The following is a 22365-nucleotide window of genomic DNA, read 5'->3' on the forward strand; positions in this document are numbered from 1 at the left end:
CTGAATTTGAGAACATTGAATTTCGTGCGGTGATGGCAATGGATAGTTGCTAAATATGTTGTCTTAATTTATATGACCCTGATTGGTGTCAGTCTCAGTCAGACCCCACAGGTTTAGTTCTTGCATAGCTAAAGCATAACTGTTTAGGTCTTCTGTGTGTTTTCCTTAAATATTTGAAATGTATCATGATCTGGGTCCAAAAAACCCTCAATTTTCAAATAACTGTCTCATATTGGCTGCATCTAGGTCCCGATGCCTGCATTGACTGGCTCTGTGTTTCTCAAAAGCTTTTGTTATGTATTTCAATTCAGCTGCCCAAAGACAACCGCTGGATTTTGATGGAGATAGAAAACAAGACACCCTCTAAAATTGGCTGACCCCTCCCAGGACTCTGTACCCTCTCTGCCCTCAGCACAGAGATATGAGGGCACTCTGACATACTTCTGAGGCATCTTTTGTTGTTGTTTCTCATGGGTAAAATCTGCCCACTGCTATTCCATGAGAACCCTCCCTGTGCTCACACATGCACACACACACATACACAGAGCCAAAATCAGTCCTCTGCAAAATATAGAGCGTTGCAGTTTTCTTTCACACAAATCAAATCCTGTTTACTACTGTCTGAATATCACAGCTCTGATCAGATTAGGATCTTTGCTTACAATTACAAATTTATCACAGTACCTTCATGTTTTGTTTTCAAACGGTTGACCTTACTAACTTTCATGTTGCTTTTCAGGTTAAATATATTGATTCCCACTTCATGCTGTAGGTAAGAGTCAGAGAGGAAATAAGAATTATTGTAGAGCTGCTGTTTACAGCAACATATGTTAGTGAGAAAATAATTCTGTGCAAGTACCATATGACAGAAATAGATTTGGCCTTGGGTTGGGGTTTTTTTCAGTTGCATTTTAAGTTGCAACACTCAGTTTACTCATGATATAGGTTAAGTTCTAGCAAAATATTATTGAACACTACTGTAGCTTATGTCTATTTTAACTTTGGCAAACTATCTAGCCAATGACATGTGAGTAATGGTAAAAAAAAGTCCCTTTTCACTATGTTCATATGCATTTAAGGATAAATGGATTAAGCAGCAGTTCAGAAATACCCACGATTGTAAGTTTCCAACCACACTAGCTCATAAATGCAAATAGGGCAAAAATAGGTGTTGTTGGTCACATGTAAGTTGTCCTGTTTGGTTAATCAGTAACTTAACTAGAAGAGTGACCAGACCACCTTTGAGAATCCTAAAAAGAACTTCCTGCTGGACATTTCAGTTTTTTTCAAATGCTTATCGACAACCAGATTATTTAAAAACCTTAAGTCACACGTAGCCTCACAGTAGTTTCCTCTATATGGCAGTTATCCAGTGCCATGCCATGACTCCCTAACACCAAAGCAATGTCCTATGGCATTTGAACAATGTAGAAGGTTGAGTCGTCCATCATGGTAGATAGCTGCGTGACTGCATTCATGTGCTCGTTTGCATATACGCCTGTGTACATAAATATGTGCAGTACTCAAGATGGGCTCCATTACTTTTGCAGCAGGGTATCTCTTAACTCCTATCTTTTTAATTATTTATTTCACGAACAGTATATATATTTTGTTAGGGGTTATTGGGGCATGAATAAGCGTGTGTCACAGCCTTTTCACAATCCCTTATGAGCAAATCCCACCCCCATCCCTGACTTGCCTCCAGCAGGCCCAGCTCAGAGTTCTTCTGATAGCCATGAAGGGATTTGGGCTGGATGGGCAGACCCTGACTGGGCTGATTGCTTTGAATGGCACTGGCTAAGGCTGCCTTTGAAAGCAGGGGTGTTGATGAGCGCCTTCTCAGAAGAGCCTGTGTAGTCACTGCCTCTGGGAGGGACCCTCACTAATACCCCAGCATAAGATATACAGGAAGAGGCAAGGATCACCAGTCACCCCCAGCCATACGCACACACACACACTCACACGTAGAAATGCACATACCCACTTGCTTAGACAACAACAGAAAAGTACTTTCAGTGAACTTTTTGACTTTTACTTATGTTGCCTACTAGTTGATGGATCTGTAAGTCATTCAAACTAGACGATTCAGTAACTAATTTCATACACCCAAGTTACAGCAGAGTGAAGTTCTTGATATTATTTAAGTCCTTACTCGGTTTGATGGGCAGCATGCTTGACATCATTGTATACGTGTTGAATTTTGAAACCATGCTCCAAGCAGCTTGAAGTGTTGGCAAGAAAGAATTTCCGGAAGGTGTATGTGGGCTCACTTGTTTTGTTCGCTGTTTCACCTTGTCCTTTGGCTCTCATAAAACACCTTGAACATGAGAGAAGACAAATTACAGCTTCAAATGCAGGTGTCCAAGTGCTTTTTTATCTCTTAGCAGACCCTGAGGGAACATTACCTATGTTCCACAGGGCTGGCTGTGACATGGGAGCTGTCACCTGTGAGGCCCAGGCTATTGCTCTGAACAGGGTGGCCTTCTTTCTTTGATTGCCCTGTGCCTTCGAGCAAAGAGCTCTGAACTTTGGTTTGGTCTGGACCCAACACCCCTAACCCCAGTTACCCCTTGACTTTCACCTTATTAGTAACAGGAATGTGTAGAATAAGCATACTGATAATTAACATGAAAATGCAGTATAAAGAGAGTCACGCTCATTAGGATGATTGGTGCAGGCTAGGGCATGAAGACGTATGTGCTTTTGACTACTCCTCTTTACTGAGCTCATATATATATATGGAAAAAATCCTAGGTAACGCTTGTTGATGTCAGTAAACCGTGTGTCAGAGTCAGAGTTCAGGATATGTGCTTGTCTTTCACGGCAGTTGAATGGCTTCAGGCGAAACAAGCTCATTTTGTGTGAAAGAGAGAAAGAGAAAGAAGGGGAAAAAGAAGTAGCAGTAAATTACTGATAAGTGACAGAGAGCAGAGCTTATCTTGTGACAGCATCAGAGTGGAATGAAGGTCTGGTGTGTGTAAGTTAACCCTTTGACACATCTTATGGTGAGGCTGAAGGTGAGTGAAACACAGACTTAAAGATGAATAACCATGAAAAAGCATAGAGGGAAATGGGAAAGATGGCAAGAGGGGAGTGGGTGGTGCCCGCAGCACGCCTGGTTTTATTTTCAATTGCAGTTTACGATTTTTCATGGTCATGTCTCCCCTGCCTTTTCAAAATAATCGGCTGTTGGTTTTTGCAAGTCTGGCCGCCTTTCATTTTAGAGGTTTGTTTTTGAAAATAGCTAAATGGTTTCTCTGCTTCTCTAAACACGGCAAGGCATTAGGCTGGGCTCCGGTTTCAGGGCCTGGCTCTTAATGAGAGACCCAATCACACAGAGGGAAAACACGGATCAGCCCTGCTACACCAGACCGAACCTGTGGTTTACCTCTTGAAACATAACCACACTCCTCTGCTCTGTTTTTCCCCCTTTCTTTTTTCTTCCACCGTCGTTCCCTTCACCTCCTGTCATGATTCTTCTCTTTTACAACCGAACATGATCAAAGTTGATTGTGCAGCTGCAAAAGTCAACACAGATGTGAAAATAAATAGATTAACACAATGGCCCAAACTTGGGCCGACAGTTAGCATTTAGCCTTCCCTCATATGGAAAGAGAGATTTGTGCAACTTCCAAAGAAGGCCTGAAATGTCATGTAAATATTGGTATAATATTTAGCTACAAATAGAACATGTCTGTCTGTCTGATGCTAATTTGCTCTGAATTTTTCACAAGTATCGGGTGCAGTTCCCTTCATGCTTCAGGGAGAAATACTGGTCTCTTGTTCTCACTGTCTGTGTTTATACTCACCTATTATATAAGTTCAGGTTATGATTTCTATTACACATTCCATCCTGATGTCACAAAAATGTGCTGGAAAATTATTTCTTAAAAAGTAGCAATGCTACTTCTTCGCAATGCTTTAGAGCTTGTGTGATGCAGGTTTCCTGTGCTAAACTTAGAAACTGCAAGCAATCTACTAGATTTGGGTGTGCAGATGCTTCTTAGGACAGCAGGGTTAGGTGCAAAGGTAAGGATGCTGCTCTGTGGTCTATATGTTGTCTTTTGCTAGCCACATAAATTGTTTGAATGTAAATGCATTTTGTGGAATCTTATACTTATTACTTATACTGTTATTTGCATAATTTAACAAATATTGAGAACCCTATGGCTCGCCTCAACTCTTACTTGAGTGTACACAGAACTCTGCTGTATTTGCTGTTGAAGTTGTGTGTTCTGTGCTATCGACTCAGAAGACCCTGTCACTTTTCTACTGTAGCTGTGACTCCTGTAAAGCTATAGTGGAAAAGACGATGGAGAAGAAGAAGAAGAAGAAGAGGCAGTCAGCAGTATGCATAGTCTTCTGTCACTCTGACACTCTTCAGTCTCCTTGCAGTGGGGGCTATGATTTATGGACGAGTCTCCATGTTGTAAGAACCTGAGCAGGATCACTCACTTCTCCAAGAAGAGAGATGGGAGAGAGCAGTCTCCTCTGTCCCTGGTGCTCCTTTTACACACCTATCTTAGCTCTTCTTATTTCAGTTTCTGTTTATAGTTTTGATGGATTATAAAAAAGCAATGCCAATACCTCTTCTTTTTTCTTCTTCTTCTGTTCTCTTCCCTTTTTTCAAAGTGAGTGATTGTTAAACAGTTTATGTATTCTCTTTCTGCCTGTATGTTTATTGGAGGTAGTGAATTAGGTTTGAAACCATCACCGGAGGTTGTTTGAGAAACTTGAAAGGAAGCCCCCATAGCACAGTCCCCCTCCCTCTTTTCTCATCCCCCACCTTCACTCGCTCTCTCTTTCTCTTTCTTTTTCTGCCTCTCACTCTCTAGCACACAACCTCACACTCTCAGCACAGTTGTCACACAGTGGCGCCGCTATCTGCACATTATTAGTTATTACTTTATCGGCTCCCAAAGCTGTCAGAAGACACCCTCCTGGAATATACAGCAGGCATAAGCCATCAGTCCTCATTACGCTAGACCCGTGTGCAATTTACACCCAGCTGCCTCTCACACACCCATGTCAACATGCTAATGTGTATGTGTTTTGTGTGTGTGTGTGTGTGCACTTCTATGCAGATGACAGGGCTGCACACATATGATATGAGCACACCTTTGAGGGAATGCACTCACATGTACGAATGGAGCAAAGCTAATGTGCAACATGATAAAAGCATCCGCCGAGGCCTTTAAGTACGCGTTTGAAGAGAGCTCGGGCTTATGTTTTTTCAAGTTTAGTGCTGCTTCTTTAAACCACAAGGAGGCAGGGACAACATTGAAAAATGCCGCTCAGGACAGCTCAAGCCCTGTTGAACACGCAGGTGTGCGGTAAAACCCCTGGAGGCACCTGGGACAGAACAGGGCCCAGCAAGTCAGACTGGGTGAGTTACTGCATACCCAAGCAATACGCTGGAAACCAACACAAACGTCATATCACCTGAATAAAGAATCACTTGTGTGTGTGTGTGTGTGTGTGTGTGTGTGTGTGTGTGTAGAAGGTCGAGTTGGGGGGTTGTTAAGATAAAAACGCATCATATCAACATAATGAATTATGTTCTGATTCAGCCCTTGCATATTTTGCCTGAGGTGGTTGTCATGAACAGATGTACAAGTCAGTTTCTCATCATTACTGTTAGTGCTTGAGTATGAAGATTGTGCAAATCAGACCTCCTGCGCCGACATGCCATTGGATGCTTATTACACAGTCCTGTTGCCAGTGAATAATCTCTCTATCGTTTGATCTAGCAAAGTGCCCACATTAGCACTCACTAATTCCCTTGGCTGTGGGTTTGGAGACAGCACACGTTCCTGAGGCTTGCCGTCTCTCTGTAATTGTAAAGGTTGGGCCTCTGGATCCTTTTTTATTCCCTCATTGTTTTCCAAAGAGGCATCATTGGGGCACACATACCTATCAGTATTTCAGTAGTCACTTTTATTCTGTTAAGATATATGTTGGGAGTAATGGAGTTGGTAGATATTGTGTAGTGACTGCTTAAGCAGTACTTTCCACAGCTGTCATCAAAGCGTGGTAGCCTAGCATCTTATTGAGACACTTTATGTTGGTCGTTCCTTAAACTTTATGCGCAAGAGAAAATTGATCTTATATCCTATATCTCTGTTACGATTGTTTGTTTTAGCTTTTGGAAAGTATATATGGTGATGTAATTAATAAATAATGAATAGTTTTTTGTTTTTGTTTTTTTTAAATTAATCTAGGCAATTGTATTTGGTTATTCGTGGATATACATATTTTGTATAGCCAGAGAATCTGTGTAGCATATTTATTTAGGAAACTTTTTGTGCATTTGTTATAAAAAATTATAGAGGACGCACTTTTAAGAAGGTCATGAATAGTAATTTTCCAGCATGCAAGCCTTTGAAGCAACGCTTTCTCCAAATTGGATATTGTGAGAGAGAGACATGTCCCTATTTGTCTACTACTGCATTATCAAGAGAATACAGGAGTATGGATGGCCAGCAGCAACAGGAAGGATTTGCTAAGTTGCTTTTGGATAGTCGAGTCTCCATCCCACATAATGCTAAACACAATTATGCAAACAGTTTTTTCATTGAGAACAACGGAAAATAATGGCTTTAATATATGCCCTTACCTCCAGCGAGTGTTTTGTATGCAAATTAGGTGTGATTTCAGGGATGGAGAGGCGGAGTGTCTCTTGCATCCATCTTTTGTTGCCGGGTGGATTAAAGGAGATCTGTTATGGTTTGTTAACATGAGAGCTTTTGATTCGGATTGAAACGAAACCATGTGTAGAATTAGATTAAAGACAATGTGTAGTGAGTGGCGACTCAGGCATGTACTGGACCTCACCCACCCGTACGCCAGCGCTCACCACTGTGGTCCCATTGTTTGGCCCGGCTTCTGTTGTGAAGTGGGTTTTTGTCCTGTTTTTGTTCTGTAATGGGCTATAATAACTTATATAAATCACAGTGACTGAGCCGGAGCTCCTCGTTTTGGGCTTGGCATTGATGGAAGGTCTGGTTCTCCAGAGGACTAGTGAGCAGTAAGTCTTGTGTATGGTAAGGGAAAGTTTGAAAGTCAGCAGGCTTTAGGTTTGACAGTGTTGTTTTGTTGTGAAGGGAATCAACCTGAGGTTTTCTTCTGAGAAGGAAGGTCAAATAAAGAAAGAGGAAAGCTTTGATAGTGATCTACAAACAGTGTGTTAGACCAGGACAGGTGAAGATAAAAAAAAAAAATATATATATATATATATAAAATAAAAGGAGTCGAATTTGTGTGAAATTCTTCCCTGTCTTTTGCCTCGCCTGAAGGGCTTTATTTTGACACCAAAAAGAAAGCGAGAAAAATATTGCTGCATTACAAAATCAGGCTGTTCTTATTAAAAAGAGTTCAGTAACATTATCAAAAGGAAAGAACATAAATTATATTGTTTTAAAAACTGTTCTCAAGTGGAAATGAGTGTGTTTTATGTTGTTAACTGACCTTGGTGAAGGTGTGTGTTTGTGATAATGTGTAGAGATGATAAATGAAGGAATGGAGAATTAGTTAGATCCCTCAGTGTGTTCATTACTAGTCAGTGATGTTTTGTCAATAGGAGGACGCACATCGTCTTGTAAGCTTTGGGCGGTGCATTTACTTGCACTGCTGGGAATTGTCTGTAACCCTGTTTTACATTGAAAATAGCCCAGAGGAAAAGGGGTAAGAGGAGAGAGAGGGGGGGTGCAAAGAGTAACCACTGATTAATTATGCACATCCCTGATTGTGACATGCTATCTGCTGCTATTAATGGCCAAGGATAATCACTCTGGATTGTAATTGCAGCCTTTGACTTCAGAACTGTACTGTGTCCAACATCAATCTTCATGTGAAACCCCACAATTTGGTGAAGAACTTCATTTGAGACTGTTGTTGGGTCTCCAACTTATTTTCAGGAAGAGAAGTGAAGTGTTAAGGAGAAGAGGGGGCAAAAGGGTGGAGGTTGCTTTAAACGGTGTCAGCCATAGACAGGCAAGTTAGAACAGGGCGCTGTGATATTACTGTACACTGCTTGAGGTTATGAAAAATAATTAGAGATCTGTGTGGTAGAAAAAAATGTGTTTTGAGGTATATGAAAGTTTTCACAGCCTTCATTGTTTGAACTTTTAATTCAGCTCCAAATGAGTGTCATTATTCTCTCTCACACATGGTATTATTGTGGAGGAAACTATATGAGAACTTGGGGGGAAAATATCACATTAAAATGTTAAGTATGAGTTAATGAGAAAATACTACTCACCAAAGGATTTCGAGGCATCATCAGAACTGCCACAGAAGCGTTTTAGGTACAGTATTTGCTATGAAATGTATATCTTTAAATGTAAATGACTGTTGTAAGTCATATTCGTAATAACTCTGCCTATTAGTGGGAAAACATAAATAAGATAAATGGAGAGTTTATTCCCCATTTTATAGAATTTCAGCAGGTTTTTTTCATTACAGACTTAAATCTTGTAAAAAAAAAAAAATAACAAAGTGAAGTTGAGGCTATTTTTTTTCTGCCTTGTCCAAAAGCTTCTTTGGCAGTTTGTCTAAAAGCTGAAATGAAACATAGAATGTAATTAGAGGGAAGGGAAACTTTTAAGGGGAATTTCAGGATGCCGAGCAATCGGAGCCATAAAAGCAGATTTTGCTCCCCCATCATAGAGCCTCCTGTCCAGCCAGACAGTATCGGTACACAGTGTGTAATGGGCCTCTTTTCCACCGAAATACACGTTTTAGTTTATGTGTGTGTGTGTGCTTTGCTACTGTCACACCTCTGTTATATTAACCTCCTAGTGTGTGTTCCAGATCCAAGGAGAAACCACAATATACAGGCTTTCTTCTTCCAGAAAGACAGAAAAGAGAGCTTGGTGGTGAAGATTTTGCATGGTTTGTGTGCACAAAAATAACAGGTAGAAAAACAGATGTGGGGGAAGACCAGGTATGAGGATGAGGGAGAGTGGACGAGCGAAATGCATGAAAAATAGCATGAAAAAGTCTGTCCTTTGGTTCTTTCAGGCCCACTGGCGAGGCTAAACAAACAGCGAATGCTTTGGAGAGACACATTAACTGTAACTGCCCTTGATCTGGCAGTGTTTAGAGTGCTGTCGGCACGGCTAATAAACACTTCATTTAGTTTTAATGGTGCCGGCGCCTCTACGCAGCCTTCAAAAGTACCCTTTGTTTGGGTCATTTACGGCTCTTCCTCGAGGAGCACCCAAGGGACGGCAGATCCAGTCCACATCACTGTCTACTGGAGCACTCCAGGCCTGGGGAAAATTAATAGGGCTATCTGGGAAAAATAAATAAGTGATGGGCTTTACCACTGCCAAACAGCCCAGAGAGCTTATTAAGGCAAAGTGAAGTGAGATCGGGCAGTAGAAGAAGAAATTTTAATATGAATTTTTCACCTTTTTATGTAGGGCAGAGCTAGTTGTTTTCTCAGTTTCATCCTTTTCCCCCTCTTTTATTCCATTTCCTTGTTCACTCTCTCTCCTGTCTTCTTCATGTCTCTGTGTTCTTCTTCGACAGTAATTGTAAACACAGCAATTATGGATTGTGCGAGACTTAATTATAGCTTGTGCAGAGCCCTGGGGGGGCTCTGGCGGAATGTTGCAGCTGATAAAAACGCCAGCTCATCAGCACCCCTCCAATGGTGGCAAGCCCCAGTGAGAGTGGACCAAAGGGAGCCGTTCCCCCAGGGCCCTCCCAGTCGAAGGACCAATTAGTATTAGGCGGGAATTAATCTTAACGGGACACAACCACTCAAACAGGTCCTCCCAAGGTGAGGAGGAATTAATGTGGTTGCCTTATTGGTTATTACTGCTGTTGTCGTTTAAGTCGTTCCCCACTCAGCGTATGAGCTTAGAAGTCTCGATAGACCAGATCGCCCTGTAGCAGACGTGTTCTTCTTCATGTGCCATACCAGGACACGAGTTGGAGGAAGCAGCTAGATTCAAAAACAAAGCAAATCAAATCAGAGGAGAAAATGTGTCATCTAATTTTTTGCTTTTCATCTTTGCTGCAGTTCCATTTATCTTTTTCTGGAAATTCTTTTTGAGGATGGAAAATTTGACACATCAAAATTCTAGTAACTGCATCTTGTATTTAGACATCCAAAACTCAGCCCTGTTGTCAGAATTCATCAGGAGGGGGGCACGTATTGTGATCTATGCCCTGTTTCAGTATTGATTTCTGGGAAGCATGGCTCCATTAAGGTCCTGCCCGGGGGTGTGGAAGGGTCAGCAGGGGAAGTTGTGGGCTGCCGTGACCTCAGCTGTAGTTTACAATCGATTAACTCTGACTGGGAAGGGAGAAGGTCCTAGGGAAGTAAGCACAGGGCCCCACACGCGATTAGGCTACATTAGCCCTCTGGTCAGAGCTGTTCCAGAGGTTGCAGTAAGTTAATTAGCACTTTCTTATGATATCAATGATGACAGGGGTAGAGCAGCTAGCATTGATTTAGCTTTACTCTGTTTCAACCTTGGAGACTAAGCACCAAGGTACCGGATACTCCAGTCCTTCCTTTTTTTAATCCAACACAACTGGCCATGTCACTACCAGGAAGCCGTTTGTAAACAACAATCTCTTATAACCACTAATATACTACTAGTAAGGGATTTTGATAGTTTGAAACTTATACATGCTAACTAAGAGGACTAGTAGGTTTTTCACCATAACACATTATAATGAATGCATGGAATTACATTTATGGTTTTTGAGAGTTTGCCAGGTTTTGTTTTTTTTACAATAGCCATGCAATGACTGGACTGCATGTGACAAATAAATCTTGAGAAAGAGGTTTTCCACTTTCCACCCCCACACATCTTCCTCATAATGTGTGTGTTTTCATCTGTGACTGTTTATTGTCTGCCCCATCTTTGTCAAAAGAGAGCAAAAAGAGCCATCACTAATTTCTTGTTTTGTCAATTAAAGTGTAAAGGTGTCAGAAGATGATCGTCTTTGTCTCTCTCACTTACCACATAACAAACATCTCCCTGTCTCATCATGTCTCTCCAGTAATCCCTTTGTTGTTTGCCAGCCATTTTCTTTATTTGGCCTCCTACGTTGTTCTTGTCATTCTTCTTTACCGCTCCATCATTCCTTCTTTCTTGCACTGCGTCTTTCACTCTCAGCTGCTGGTCTCACAGTACTCCCTTTGTTAAATGAAAGGTTTGCCAATAGATCAATCAAAGTCTTTGTTCTTCCTCCTTTACAGTACACTGCTCTCAATATTGTTTGTTTTACCAGCAGCTAAACTGCGTTACACCTTCTTTTTCTCTTTGTCTGTAATGCTCCATCTCCGCCTGTCTGTTTTTGCTCGAGGCCCAGCCAGGCAAGTGAACAGCGACAGATGAAGAACCTTTTCTGTCAGCAGTGTTGGAGGGAATTAATCATGATTCAGTAAGTGCTCTGATGAGGATTCAAAAATCCTTGTTAGAGATAGAGCCATCAGGTGTGCCTGATCCGTCATATACTGACAGCAGCCTCAGGGGGGACAACGAGCCAAGTTTTAAACCCTATTTAGGACCCAGTCCTGCATTCAAGTGCTAGTGGTCATGAGAACATGACTTAGAATGCACCAAAAGCCAACCCACCAAACATGGAAAATGTACATTTGGAATCTAGTTGCAATTTTCAGCATTAACCAGCACAGAGTACCAACTGTGCTCAGGCTGCGTCCGGTCAATGTTGTTTTATTTTTTTTATATGTGACTTTTCTAAAGCCTATGTTGGAAGATTGGCATTGCACAAAAATGCAGCCATGTGATTTGACATTGACAGCTCAATTTATTGCTTAGTACACTTTGGGAATTTGCTCAACACGTTGTCTAAGCGTAATTAGAATAAGAAGGATTCCTCTATCTGCAGTAACAGCCTCTCCTTTGTTGATTTTACAGTATGTACTTTGCTACAGTCAGAAAAACTTGTCTGATGAATTTAAAAACCTTAAAGTGGCACTGTAATGCGCACACACTTAAAAATGCACATTTACGTACATAAACCATTATTAAAGTTAATGTACAATGTCACTGAGAGACTGACAGACGCTAAACAGTGGAATTCCCATGCAGATTAGCGACTGTACTATTTGTTCATGTCTTCGTGTGTCAAGGAAGTGGTTCTTCTTCTTTGTGAATACATAGCAATGTTACGGCTTTGTGAAAAATCTCTGACATGACACACTAATTAGATAGGTGCTTAACCCTGAGGCCACAAAAGGCCAATGGGACAATAGAACGTGCTGATATAAATAATAAATATGTTTGAAATGTTGCAAATTATAAGTGGTCTGTTATTGAGGGAGTGTAAGTGAGGTGCTCTTTTTGTATGCACTCAGTTGAAAATTCCTCAGGATGATTTACAACACAGCTGCAAACAGCTTGTTTAATTTGGAAGTCCAAATGAAAGCGTTTGCGGCATATTGGCATATTTTTCTTGTTAAGCAATGTTTAAGGTAGAGATAGACATTGCAGTAATTGCAGGTTTGACTGAGGGTAGGAGTGGAGTTAGCAGACATCAACACTCCCCCTGCTCTGGGAAGAAAATGAGAATAAAAAGATAATGCTGCAGATAAAGCATGAGACTGGTATGTCATTCGGTTAACTATTTCACTGTTGGGGGATTCACATGGATCCGGCTGAAGATACAAAGTAGACTCAAAGTGCAATGGGAAACATTTGAGCAGAAGATAAACAAGAACGCGAAAGAAAAAAAAAGTAACTGGGACAGAAATTAAGAATGAGGACACATCAGCTCATAATAGCGGTAGCATAACAAACACAAGCCAAAATTAGTCTCCCACAATAAACTGACAGGGATATAAAAACAAGCCTGCGTACATGTTGTGAGATTATAATGAGGCATTGATTGTTTGTCCTCAATTTCCATTTCAGTTCCCTCTCAAATTGAAGGCAGACACTTGTAAACATCCATACCTATGTCTTTGTTGTTCTCATTATCCTTTCTTTTTACTTTTCCCAAACATGATTGAACTAGAAGATCTAGATTAGAGGGCCAGTGTGACTTCCTGTTTGCAAAAGTACTTCCTGTTTTTTTGACCATGTTCTAGTCGTCTTTGCTCAGGCTGCTGTTTATCGCCTGTGTGTATGCAACCATCTGAATGTTGGAGCTGAGGTCTTCTGGGATGTTTGTTTGTGCTGTCTTTTATTGTGCCATTTTTTTAACTGCCATTGTGGCAAGACAGGAATGTGCCATTGCTTGTTGTAGGCTGCTAGAGGGAGAAGGCCCAATTACCTGGGGTCCCAGTGCCTGGCTGCAGTTGTAGTCGGGCTGTGTGCGCGTTGGGTTTGTTCTGGTGTGAGCAGCTGTCCTGGGCCCCACTGGCAGTGATGGCAGGGGATGGTTACGGCTACGGCAGTGACAGCGAGAAAAAGGAAAAAGCAGACAGGCTCGTGCGCTGCCTCCTTGGTACTACTCAGCGGCAAGCACTCCCTGTCTGGCTCCTCACCACTTTTAACGGCTGTCTGATGTTGTAAAATCTTGAATGTGATGCTGCGATTGAAGTAGTATGCATTTCTCCCAGTTTACACAGTATGTGTGGCCAATTAGAGCTGGGGTTATGAGGCTGATGTATGGATTATAGTCTATTATTTCTTCTTCCCTAATGTTGACCATTAACTGCTGTGTCATTAGTTACTTTACCAACTGTGGTGGCAGTCCAGGAAGGCACACAGTCTGTCACACATATTATAATGTGGGTACATGGAATGGGATACAGGAATGTGCTTGCAAAATGGTGACAGTATTCTGAGGGATTTTGGAAAAACCAGAAACCGCATTAAATGACTGGAAAGCATAATAGCTAGTGCATCGATTATGTGATTAAACTAACTACGTGTCTCTTAAAACCGTGCTTTGAATTTGTTGAGGATTGCAGAGACGCTCAGTTTAACCATGAAACAAATGTATGAATTGTGAGGTTTTCTTAGAGCAGCTGCAGCCTGTACAATAGCATCTTGTGTTGTTTCACTGTGACCAGTATTGTGTGTGACGCAGCACTGACTTGCTGTCTGTCTGTCTCATATCCAGTGTGGCGGGCATAGTGAGCAGTGTCTAATGGAGCCTCTGATGAATAATGAGTCCATACACTGGTAATGTTCTGTGCCGAGTAACGGCTGCATTGGTTTCTGTCCTGTTAACTCCACTGGTGTAAGATTGATTGTGCTGTGCTCTGCAGTCATACAAAGACACTTCATTGCTTGGCAATGAAAATAAAGCTTCTCCCACTGAAATGAAGAGCAATGGGACTAGGGCCACAGAGGCAGACCTAGAAACAACTACAGCCCCATGTCACTAGCATGAGTGAGTGACACACCATGAAATAGGCATCGCTCCAATAAGACTAATTTGTTTACACATTGCTTTCTGCTAATTGAGGTGTGGCAGAATTTATTTTTGCCTCAGTTGAAATGAACCTAAGTCACCCTGATTAGGCCACTCACTGTACTTAGAGATCCTCCACCAAGACTCTCCTTCAAATTACACTTGACACTGTGAAGAAACATCTAATAGAAGTGTGTAATGGGCTCTGATGACAAACTACACGGTTGGAAGACCATGTAATCTCCCCGCAATTAATTAAAGTGCGGCCTGTGTATGTGTGTGTTAGCAGTTTTCTTTTTTTTAATGTTCCCTTTCTCTCACACCCAACCTAACCAGATGCCACCAAATAACTAAAATAACACTGCCTGTCAACAGTAAAAAATGAAGACCCATACCCTAACAAAGAAAGGTACTTAGAGCTGGCAGGGAGAGGCAGATGCAGGGTTATTTGTGCTCCAGTGCTTCTCAGTGTCCCGGTAAGGGTCCTCCACAGCTCAACATCTGTACCTCCACCCGCCTAATTACCCACAGCACCCCTGCCCCACCGCTTTCTAGTCTGTCACTAACGCAAAGCTCACTGGAGAGGAGGAGGAAAAGAAGAAGGTGAAAATAGCTGGTCTTGCTGGTCTCCAGTGTACATTTACATTGTACAATATTTCGTTTATTCCAGTTTTTTAGCATTAAAGACAGTTGGCTATTATTTTTCACTTTGCTACTTTTTTTCCTTTAACAGCTGTATCCATTCTCTTACCTTTAACTGAGCTGTTATCTCATGCTAGTGACCGGAAAAGATTTTTCTCTCAAAGAAGAAATTTGTTCACTCATTCTTTGCTCTCACGTTTTACTTTTCTAATTTATCTTTTTCTTTATTTATTTCCCGCCACAGTATTGATTTAAAGGCAGAGAACAATTAGGTCCATTTTGGGGATAATTCCTCAGTCTTCACTTATTTTTATCAGTAAATGAGAAATTTGCCATGCTTTTTGTAAGTTTTGATGGGAGCTATCAGTTTGGAGTTACTTGTGCCATTGATTTGATTAAAGGCATTACGCATTGTCTAATGAGTTTTACACATGGCTGAGTGGTGAATAATCACCCAGTGATTTCTGACCCAGAACTCCTCTTCACACCTCCTCCTTCCCTCATTTTTCTCACTTTCTCTCTTTCTCACTCCCTTGGAGCAGAGGACCAGACACTTGGTAGTTCACAGAAGAGGTAACGGAAATCAATTGAGACCGTGATTTGAAGAGTTTTCTTTCTGTTTTTTTCTCTTTCCCCCTCCTCTCAAGTCAAATTGATTCCTTTGCTTGCTTGCTTTAATATTCATTTTAGCTAAGTGTTCAGTAAATGTGCAGAGAATATGAATATTAGGTGTCAAGACTTTTTGCATGAGATCAGTTTTGAAAACTATAAATTTCACCCAGCTGAAAATTGTCTGGCAATTAAAGTGTATTGTGTGTAATAAGCAGTGTCTCTATTGGGTGTTTAGCTTTATCGAGCCTGTCTAGAGATGGAACTCATACCTGCTGCTCTGTGAATTGCAGCACATAAAAGATGGACTGAATATGTTCCTGGGGAATATTGCCCTCTCCAAAAGACCAATCCGTCTTGCTTAGGGAGGCAATCTTAGGTGCGGTAGATAAACTAATATTTGTGTATAACCTCAGTCAGACAATACAAATGATCGGATGATTTTTCATCTCCTTATGCATACAGGGAAATATGAAAAATTGAGGTTTAGGAATATTTGCAGGGTCTGTGAGGCGGCTGACTGGGCCGCTGAGTGCCCTGGGCCACGCTCCTCACCAACAACTGCAGAGTGAAGAGTGATGAGAATATTATGCCCGTCTGTTTCCCGTCACTCCCCATCCTCCCCTCCCACCTTCTTCATTCTCTCCTCTCACCACACTAATTCACATGGCCACAAGATGGAGAGAGAGGGAGCGAGCAAAGCAAAATGAGAGATAAGGCAATAGGCTGGCCGCCCCTCTGGCTCGCCGTCTTCGACTTTTGCTGTCTGTCCATCATTCATGATTGACAGTCATACTGACATAGCTCTCTTGGTCCTCTTGCTCTTCTTTATTGTCCCCCCACCCTAAACCGACCTCCCAGCACCACTGCCAGCTCAACCATAGAAACCGTTTCTTCATTTTCTGGGCCTCAGCTCTCCTGCTGCTACAAACACTTCTTATTGGGTTAATTTGCGAATGTTACTGGGCCAAGAGTTCATTATTTTGGGGAGCTGGTGTGCAGATAGGGGCAGAGAAGCATTCCTGGTGTTGACGTTTCGTCGTAAAAAAAGGTCATGTTTGAGGTTGAGGGAAGATGCAGGGTCTTTATCTGTGGTAGAGATGTTCTTAAGTCATTAACCATTCAAAAATCCTCCAAACTAAACTTTAATTTATATTAGATTTATTAAATGCATACATTGAACAAGTACATGCAACAACCAGCTTCCTTTTATACACGTTTGTTTTTATAATGAGCAGCCGTTGAGAGCAGAGCAAAAGATGTTTTACCAGTGTCAGTCAAGAAAAGGGCATGTTTTGCTAAGAGACAGGGTGCATTTGGATCCCTTCAAATATAACATCCCAGTGTCTCTCTCTGTACTTTCCCTGCCTTGAAAAATATGCTGAATCCCTAAGAATCCACATGTCAAGTGCAATTCCCCTCACCACCACTCCCTGACATGGAGATGGTGACATTTACCCCAACGCTTCCCTCTCCTCCTCTTCAGGTTTTGAGAGTTTTTATTTTTAGTTTATTGCGTTGCCTCACGCCAAAGCCTCCATGTTTTCCCTTGAAATCCTTTCTGTTTGCTCTCTATATTTCTGCATTATTTGCCTGTGCCCTCTGCTTTTCAATATGTCTTTTTTTTCTCCCCCTTTTTATTTCATTTTCTCCCACCCTCCCACTTTATCCTCTTCCATCCTCCTTCCCTCTATTTTAGCTTTACTGCGGTGAGGAACTTATACCCTCCCCTGTTCATGATAAATCAGGGGTGTGAGCGGCGGTGCTCAGTTGGAGGCATCAGTCGCGAGGCTGATGAGATAAGCGGTGCTCATCTCGTGGCCCTGTATGGAGATTTATTGGGTTGGGATAAGCAACAAGCTAGCCATCACTCTCAGCCAAATAGACTCCCCGCCTGCATGTGTTTATTCTTATTGCACTGCCACGACCACTGCCACTGTCAGGGGTGGAGTAGCCCCCGGAGGCCTGCTCTGTGGTAAAGGAAGCCTAGCTCTGCTCTCTGGATCATTACCTTCTATTAGATCACAAAAACAAGGCTCCACACTGGGACTCTGAGTGACACTGATGGCCCAATTTTTCTCTATCGCCAAAGACCACATACAGTAGGCATATATAAAATAAGGTTATAGTCTATATTGGCTCATCATATCTGAGTGCTAATGGTGTTGTCATCTTTTTCTTTTGGATTTCTAAGCTCTTCTTTTGATGCGCTTAAGAATTCCTAATGAGGCAATTCCATCTGCCTCAGACAAAAATATATATTAGGTGCTGGGGCAGTTGTCAAGGGGTTGTCAAAGCTTGATGGATGCACACATTCTCTTTTCACCAACAATTGTGTTATCTTTAAATTTTTGGGACAGTTTACTAAACTGACTGGCTTTATATGGGCCACTTGTCCACTTTATGCTAAGTCTAATGCATACCTGTGTACGTATAACCAAACTATTTGACCTTTGCACCAAAGAAACCATATAATATTCCTTTTTCCAAAAAGATTTTCAGTTTATAACCAAACAAATCCATCCATATGGAAATAACACTATTAGTATTCTTGTCGTTAGAACGTTACTTGGCTGTCATGGTATTAGTGTTGCTCATGGTAACAAATGCTATCTAACATTAGTAAAAAATTGGCTGGATGCCTCCTTATTTTTGCTATTTTCACACACAGCATTTTCTACACATTATCTGTATGTAAGAGCCAAAGAAACCTAGTGCAGTTGGGTTAGATGTTAAACAGTAGTCTTTAACAGTGACACCCACTGAAAGTCTGTGTGATGTGCCATTTCTCCTGAAAACAACATCTCATATTACAAATCACAACTTAGATGGAAAAACAAACAGTAAAAAGGCCCGCTGTGACACTGTACTGACTTCAGAGCAGTGGATTCAAGAGAATACTGAAAGTCATTAATCTGTAGTTGCCACATGTGGCCACAGTACCACTGTGTAGCTTAATCACCATCATCTCACTTTAACTCCAGCTGCTGATGACAGCATTAATTTCAGTGGACGAGAAATCTAACACAACCGTTGCCTAGCTGGTGTCAGGGAGCCTCAGGCCAGAAGGTGCACATCAAGCATCTTCTTCCTCTCTCCACTTCCCCCTCCCTGCCACAAAAACATACACTCCACTCACCCAACAAGTTCTCCACAAATTGCTTTTGCCCTCCTCACCCCACAAGTGTACACATGAACACACAAATACACGCACAAACTTAGGCCTGGGCAGGGTAGTGGGGGTTAGTTTTTCAGCACTCAGGTTATATTTAATCATGGCTGGCGGATGATGAGGCTTTTCTCTTTATGAAAGGTATTAGAGCAGCACTGTGTTTTCACTCAGCTTTACACTCTGCCCCCATGCTTTTCTTCCCCTGACCTGTGTTACCATGTGCCAGGGAAGAATTTGATAAAGTGACACCAGGCTCCCACTATCTCTACCTTTCTCTCCATCTCCCATCTCTGTCTCACATTCTAATAGTTCGTCTGGCAGGTCTGGACTGTCTCTCATCTCATCAGTGGGGTCACACCTCTGGGCTGCCCTTTTCCCTCTTCACCAGCACTTGCCTTGTCATTTATTTTGCTGCTGAAATGGCCAGCAAACCGGCAGGTCTGATTCAATCTCTTACATCCTCAGGCTGATGTACCGGACAGAGTGCGATAGTGCTCGCAGAAATGAAGAGGGGCAGGGTTTAACAGTAGGAACATCAGGCTGTGGTGTCCTGCAACTTTCTGCACTCTGCTCATCCTTTGCTCTTTCCTCACTAACAACAACCTTCAGGGAGTGTTTTCTTGCACTATTCATTGTTAAAACACACACTCCTTGGCCAGGGAATTGCACTCTGACAGAATACTCTAGTATTCAACTTCCCCTTCGCATCCTTGCGTATGTGACTTTCCTCAACCCTAGTTGATCTGTACTACTTCTATTTAAGGGCCCTATTCTCTTTGATCGAACTAAAGTTACAGAGAAAAGTGAGAAGCATTGGGGAAGCTCCAGCAGGAGGGTTTACATACCCTTTCAACACTTTGAGAAGAGGGGATGCTCTACATTCTGCTTCATGTTGCACCCAGAGACTCTCCCCACTTCACTAGCATGCATCAGCAGACACTTGGTCATTAGGTAGATTGACAGTGATTGTCTGGCCTGCAGAGCTGAGGCAGCCTCTGCTCGGCTCAGATGCCTTCTTTGAAATGCACACATATAGATTTTGTGTGAGTGAACAGAATTAACAGAAAATGTTACAAGCTCAGGTAATCGATAAAGTGTGAAAAATGCGGCGGACAGTGTGGAAATCACATTTTGGACAGGTTACTACTTCATAATTGATTTGGCTTTAAGCAGCTACCTTTTTTACTTTAAAGCTGGTGGTTAGTGTCTCAGTGCTCCTTTTTCCCTGCACTAAAACGGCAAAAGGTGAAAGGTATGCTGTAGGATGTGATTTTTATGCCCAAAGAGAGGTGTGATCAGAGTGTGGTGTTCTGTCTTACAGAACTTTGCCAATTGCTCTTTTCTTTTCAGTTTCTTAGATAGGGTGCAGAGACTAGTTTCCTCCTTTGTGTTCTGTGAGAGTTGGGCACATCAAACTAAACGCTCTAGCATCTTATATCTGTCCTGTTGGATTAAGCTGTTTAGTAGCTGTTTTGACAACTGAGCTTGAACTCAGATTGATTTCTATTTTTCCATTAGTTTATCCCTTTTTTCCATATCAGTTTTCATGTGAGTTTCTTTCTGTTTGCACATTCAGAAACAAATCTTCAGGAGGTTGGGACTGTCCTCTATTATTCATCGGTGGTAATGATGGAGAGGAGCTGGCAGGATCTGTGGGCTTATTGATCCTGTCCTCTGGTTTCGTGCCTTACCTCCTGTGGGGGTGGAGGAAAGGAGGTGAGCTCAGCCCAGATGCACATCTCTTCTCAGGAGCCGAGATCTGGCAAGCCCTATGTTTCTCTTCCCAGGCACTGAGACCTTGGTGCGTCATTTTTGTCTTGAGAGCCCTGTGTTGCTGTGATTTAGAGATACTGAAGTTTTGTCATGTTATCTGTTATTTCGAAAGGTCTGCTTTCTGTTGCTGGTGTTAATGGATTATTAAACATAAAGCGATTCCCTTTTTTCTATTTGTAAAATATTACGCTTTGATTTATGAATTAAAGCCCATAACCCCACAGATAACAGTCATTCAGAAACTGTACAGTTTTTAATGCTCTCATGAATTGTGTGAGTTTGGGGTATTTTACTGTCTTAATGTGAATTCTTGAATGCATTATATTGGGGCCTTGCAGAGATTTTTGTGTCCTTGTATTCCGCTGTCCATGTCTATGTATTTCTTCACTAAACCCACTGCCCCAGTATACAATGCAAGCAAGCTAAATTAGGCCAACCTCCTTTTAATACCGTGGAGAGGGGAGAAGCAGCCATTATGAATTATCCTTAATTACAGCCATTTCCTAAACTAATAAAGCTGCTGAATCTTTACTGCAAAGGTTAGTTTACCCAGCATGCATAAAAACCACTTCGTGTGTGTGGGTTCATGTCTGTGTGTGCGTGTATGGGTGCGGGAGAGCTGGATGGCTGGCTGGCAGCACCCATAGTCCCATTAATTTCACGTGGGTTCCCTATCACCAGCCACAGATGCCTATAGACACGTAAATGAGTCTCCAGCGAGTGGCGGGCTGCCTCCGCCAGCCAGCTCGGGCCTAATGGTCTGGAAAGCCAGCTTATGTGACGGAAGGAGATGAGGGCCTTATTTACACTGGCACACATTAGTGGATGGATGCTGATTCACTGATTAACACGTCAGCCTTTCCCACATCCCCCCCTCTCATGCCTCCCTCAGTTCACCTCTTTCCTCTGTACCTTCAAACCTTTATGCTCATAGTTACACACAATAATCTGACTATACAAAAAAATGACTTGCATAGCCTTTTTTTCTTTTTGTTTTTCTTCTTCTTGAAATTTACTACACCATTCACAAGCTCATACCGGTAGGCATCTAGTGCATACACTAAAATACACACACACACACACAACATTGCCACTCTTGGAAATGCATGGTGGCAGGCTGCTGAGAACAGGGAAGCCATCTGTGAATGATGGCTCCTATGGAAAGATAATGTTTCCCATGCAGCACCGAGTGAGGCGCTGATGGAAGAAGATGACTTTTTGAATGGTTAAGTGGGTAAACGTTAGATCATGGCCACAGTGCTCCCATTTGCCTCACTCACCATCAATCCCTCCCTCTCCCCCTTGCTCTGCCTTTCTCTCTTTTTTCCCGTCTACTAGATTGTTTATTGAAAAAGCACGAGGAGGCCGCCGATAAGAGAGGCAAGGCTAATGCCGTGATTTGTGTCAGTCACGCCGTACAATTTGTTACAATCGCAACACTTATCACAATATAATATGTTTATTCTGGTCAATTAAGTGGCACAGGAAGGCTCCTGCATTTGAAGTGTCACATGCAAGATGGGACGGGGTGAGGGCGATCAAAGGAAATGGAACTAATCTAATTGTACAGCATCTCAAGCTGCTGCCACCTCCGTAGCCCTTGCCATCGCTGTTCGGCTTATAAACTGATGCATTTTGAAGAAAAGAAGGAGACACAACTACAGGTTTACAGAAACAGAGGTGGCTAGGTGCTGATCTGTATCTAATGTGTTTGTTGAACAGATAAAGGCAGGTGCTGCACATGTATATAATCAAACAAAGCAATCTGTTTTGTTTTGGGGGGTTTTTATGTCAGTTTTTAGCTTCACATATATGCACTT

At 42.1% G+C, this 22365-nt stretch overlaps 1 protein-coding gene across 3 annotated transcripts in view; it reads left to right on the forward strand.

The window, feature by feature from the left end:
* fto (FTO alpha-ketoglutarate dependent dioxygenase) overlaps positions 1-22365 on the forward strand; it is a 113723-nt gene that overhangs the window by 70962 nt on the left and 20396 nt on the right. Inside the window, exon 9 of one of the 3 annotated variants that reach the window (XM_084929303.1) lies at positions 20349-20703. The exons of the other annotated variants lie outside the window; for them this stretch is intronic. Within the exon in view, the coding sequence (XP_084785429.1) occupies positions 20349-20682 (334 nt within the window). The 3' untranslated portion in view covers positions 20683-20703. Of the gene's footprint in view, positions 1-20348; positions 20704-22365 lie in introns of those variants that run through there. 3 annotated transcript variants of the gene reach the window in all.

The sequence above is a fragment of the Perissodus microlepis genome, chromosome 1, assembly GCF_051167445.1.
Source record: "Perissodus microlepis isolate ML-2025 ecotype Zambia chromosome 1, ASM5116744v1, whole genome shotgun sequence".
NCBI lineage: Eukaryota > Metazoa > Chordata > Actinopteri > Cichliformes > Cichlidae > Perissodus > Perissodus microlepis.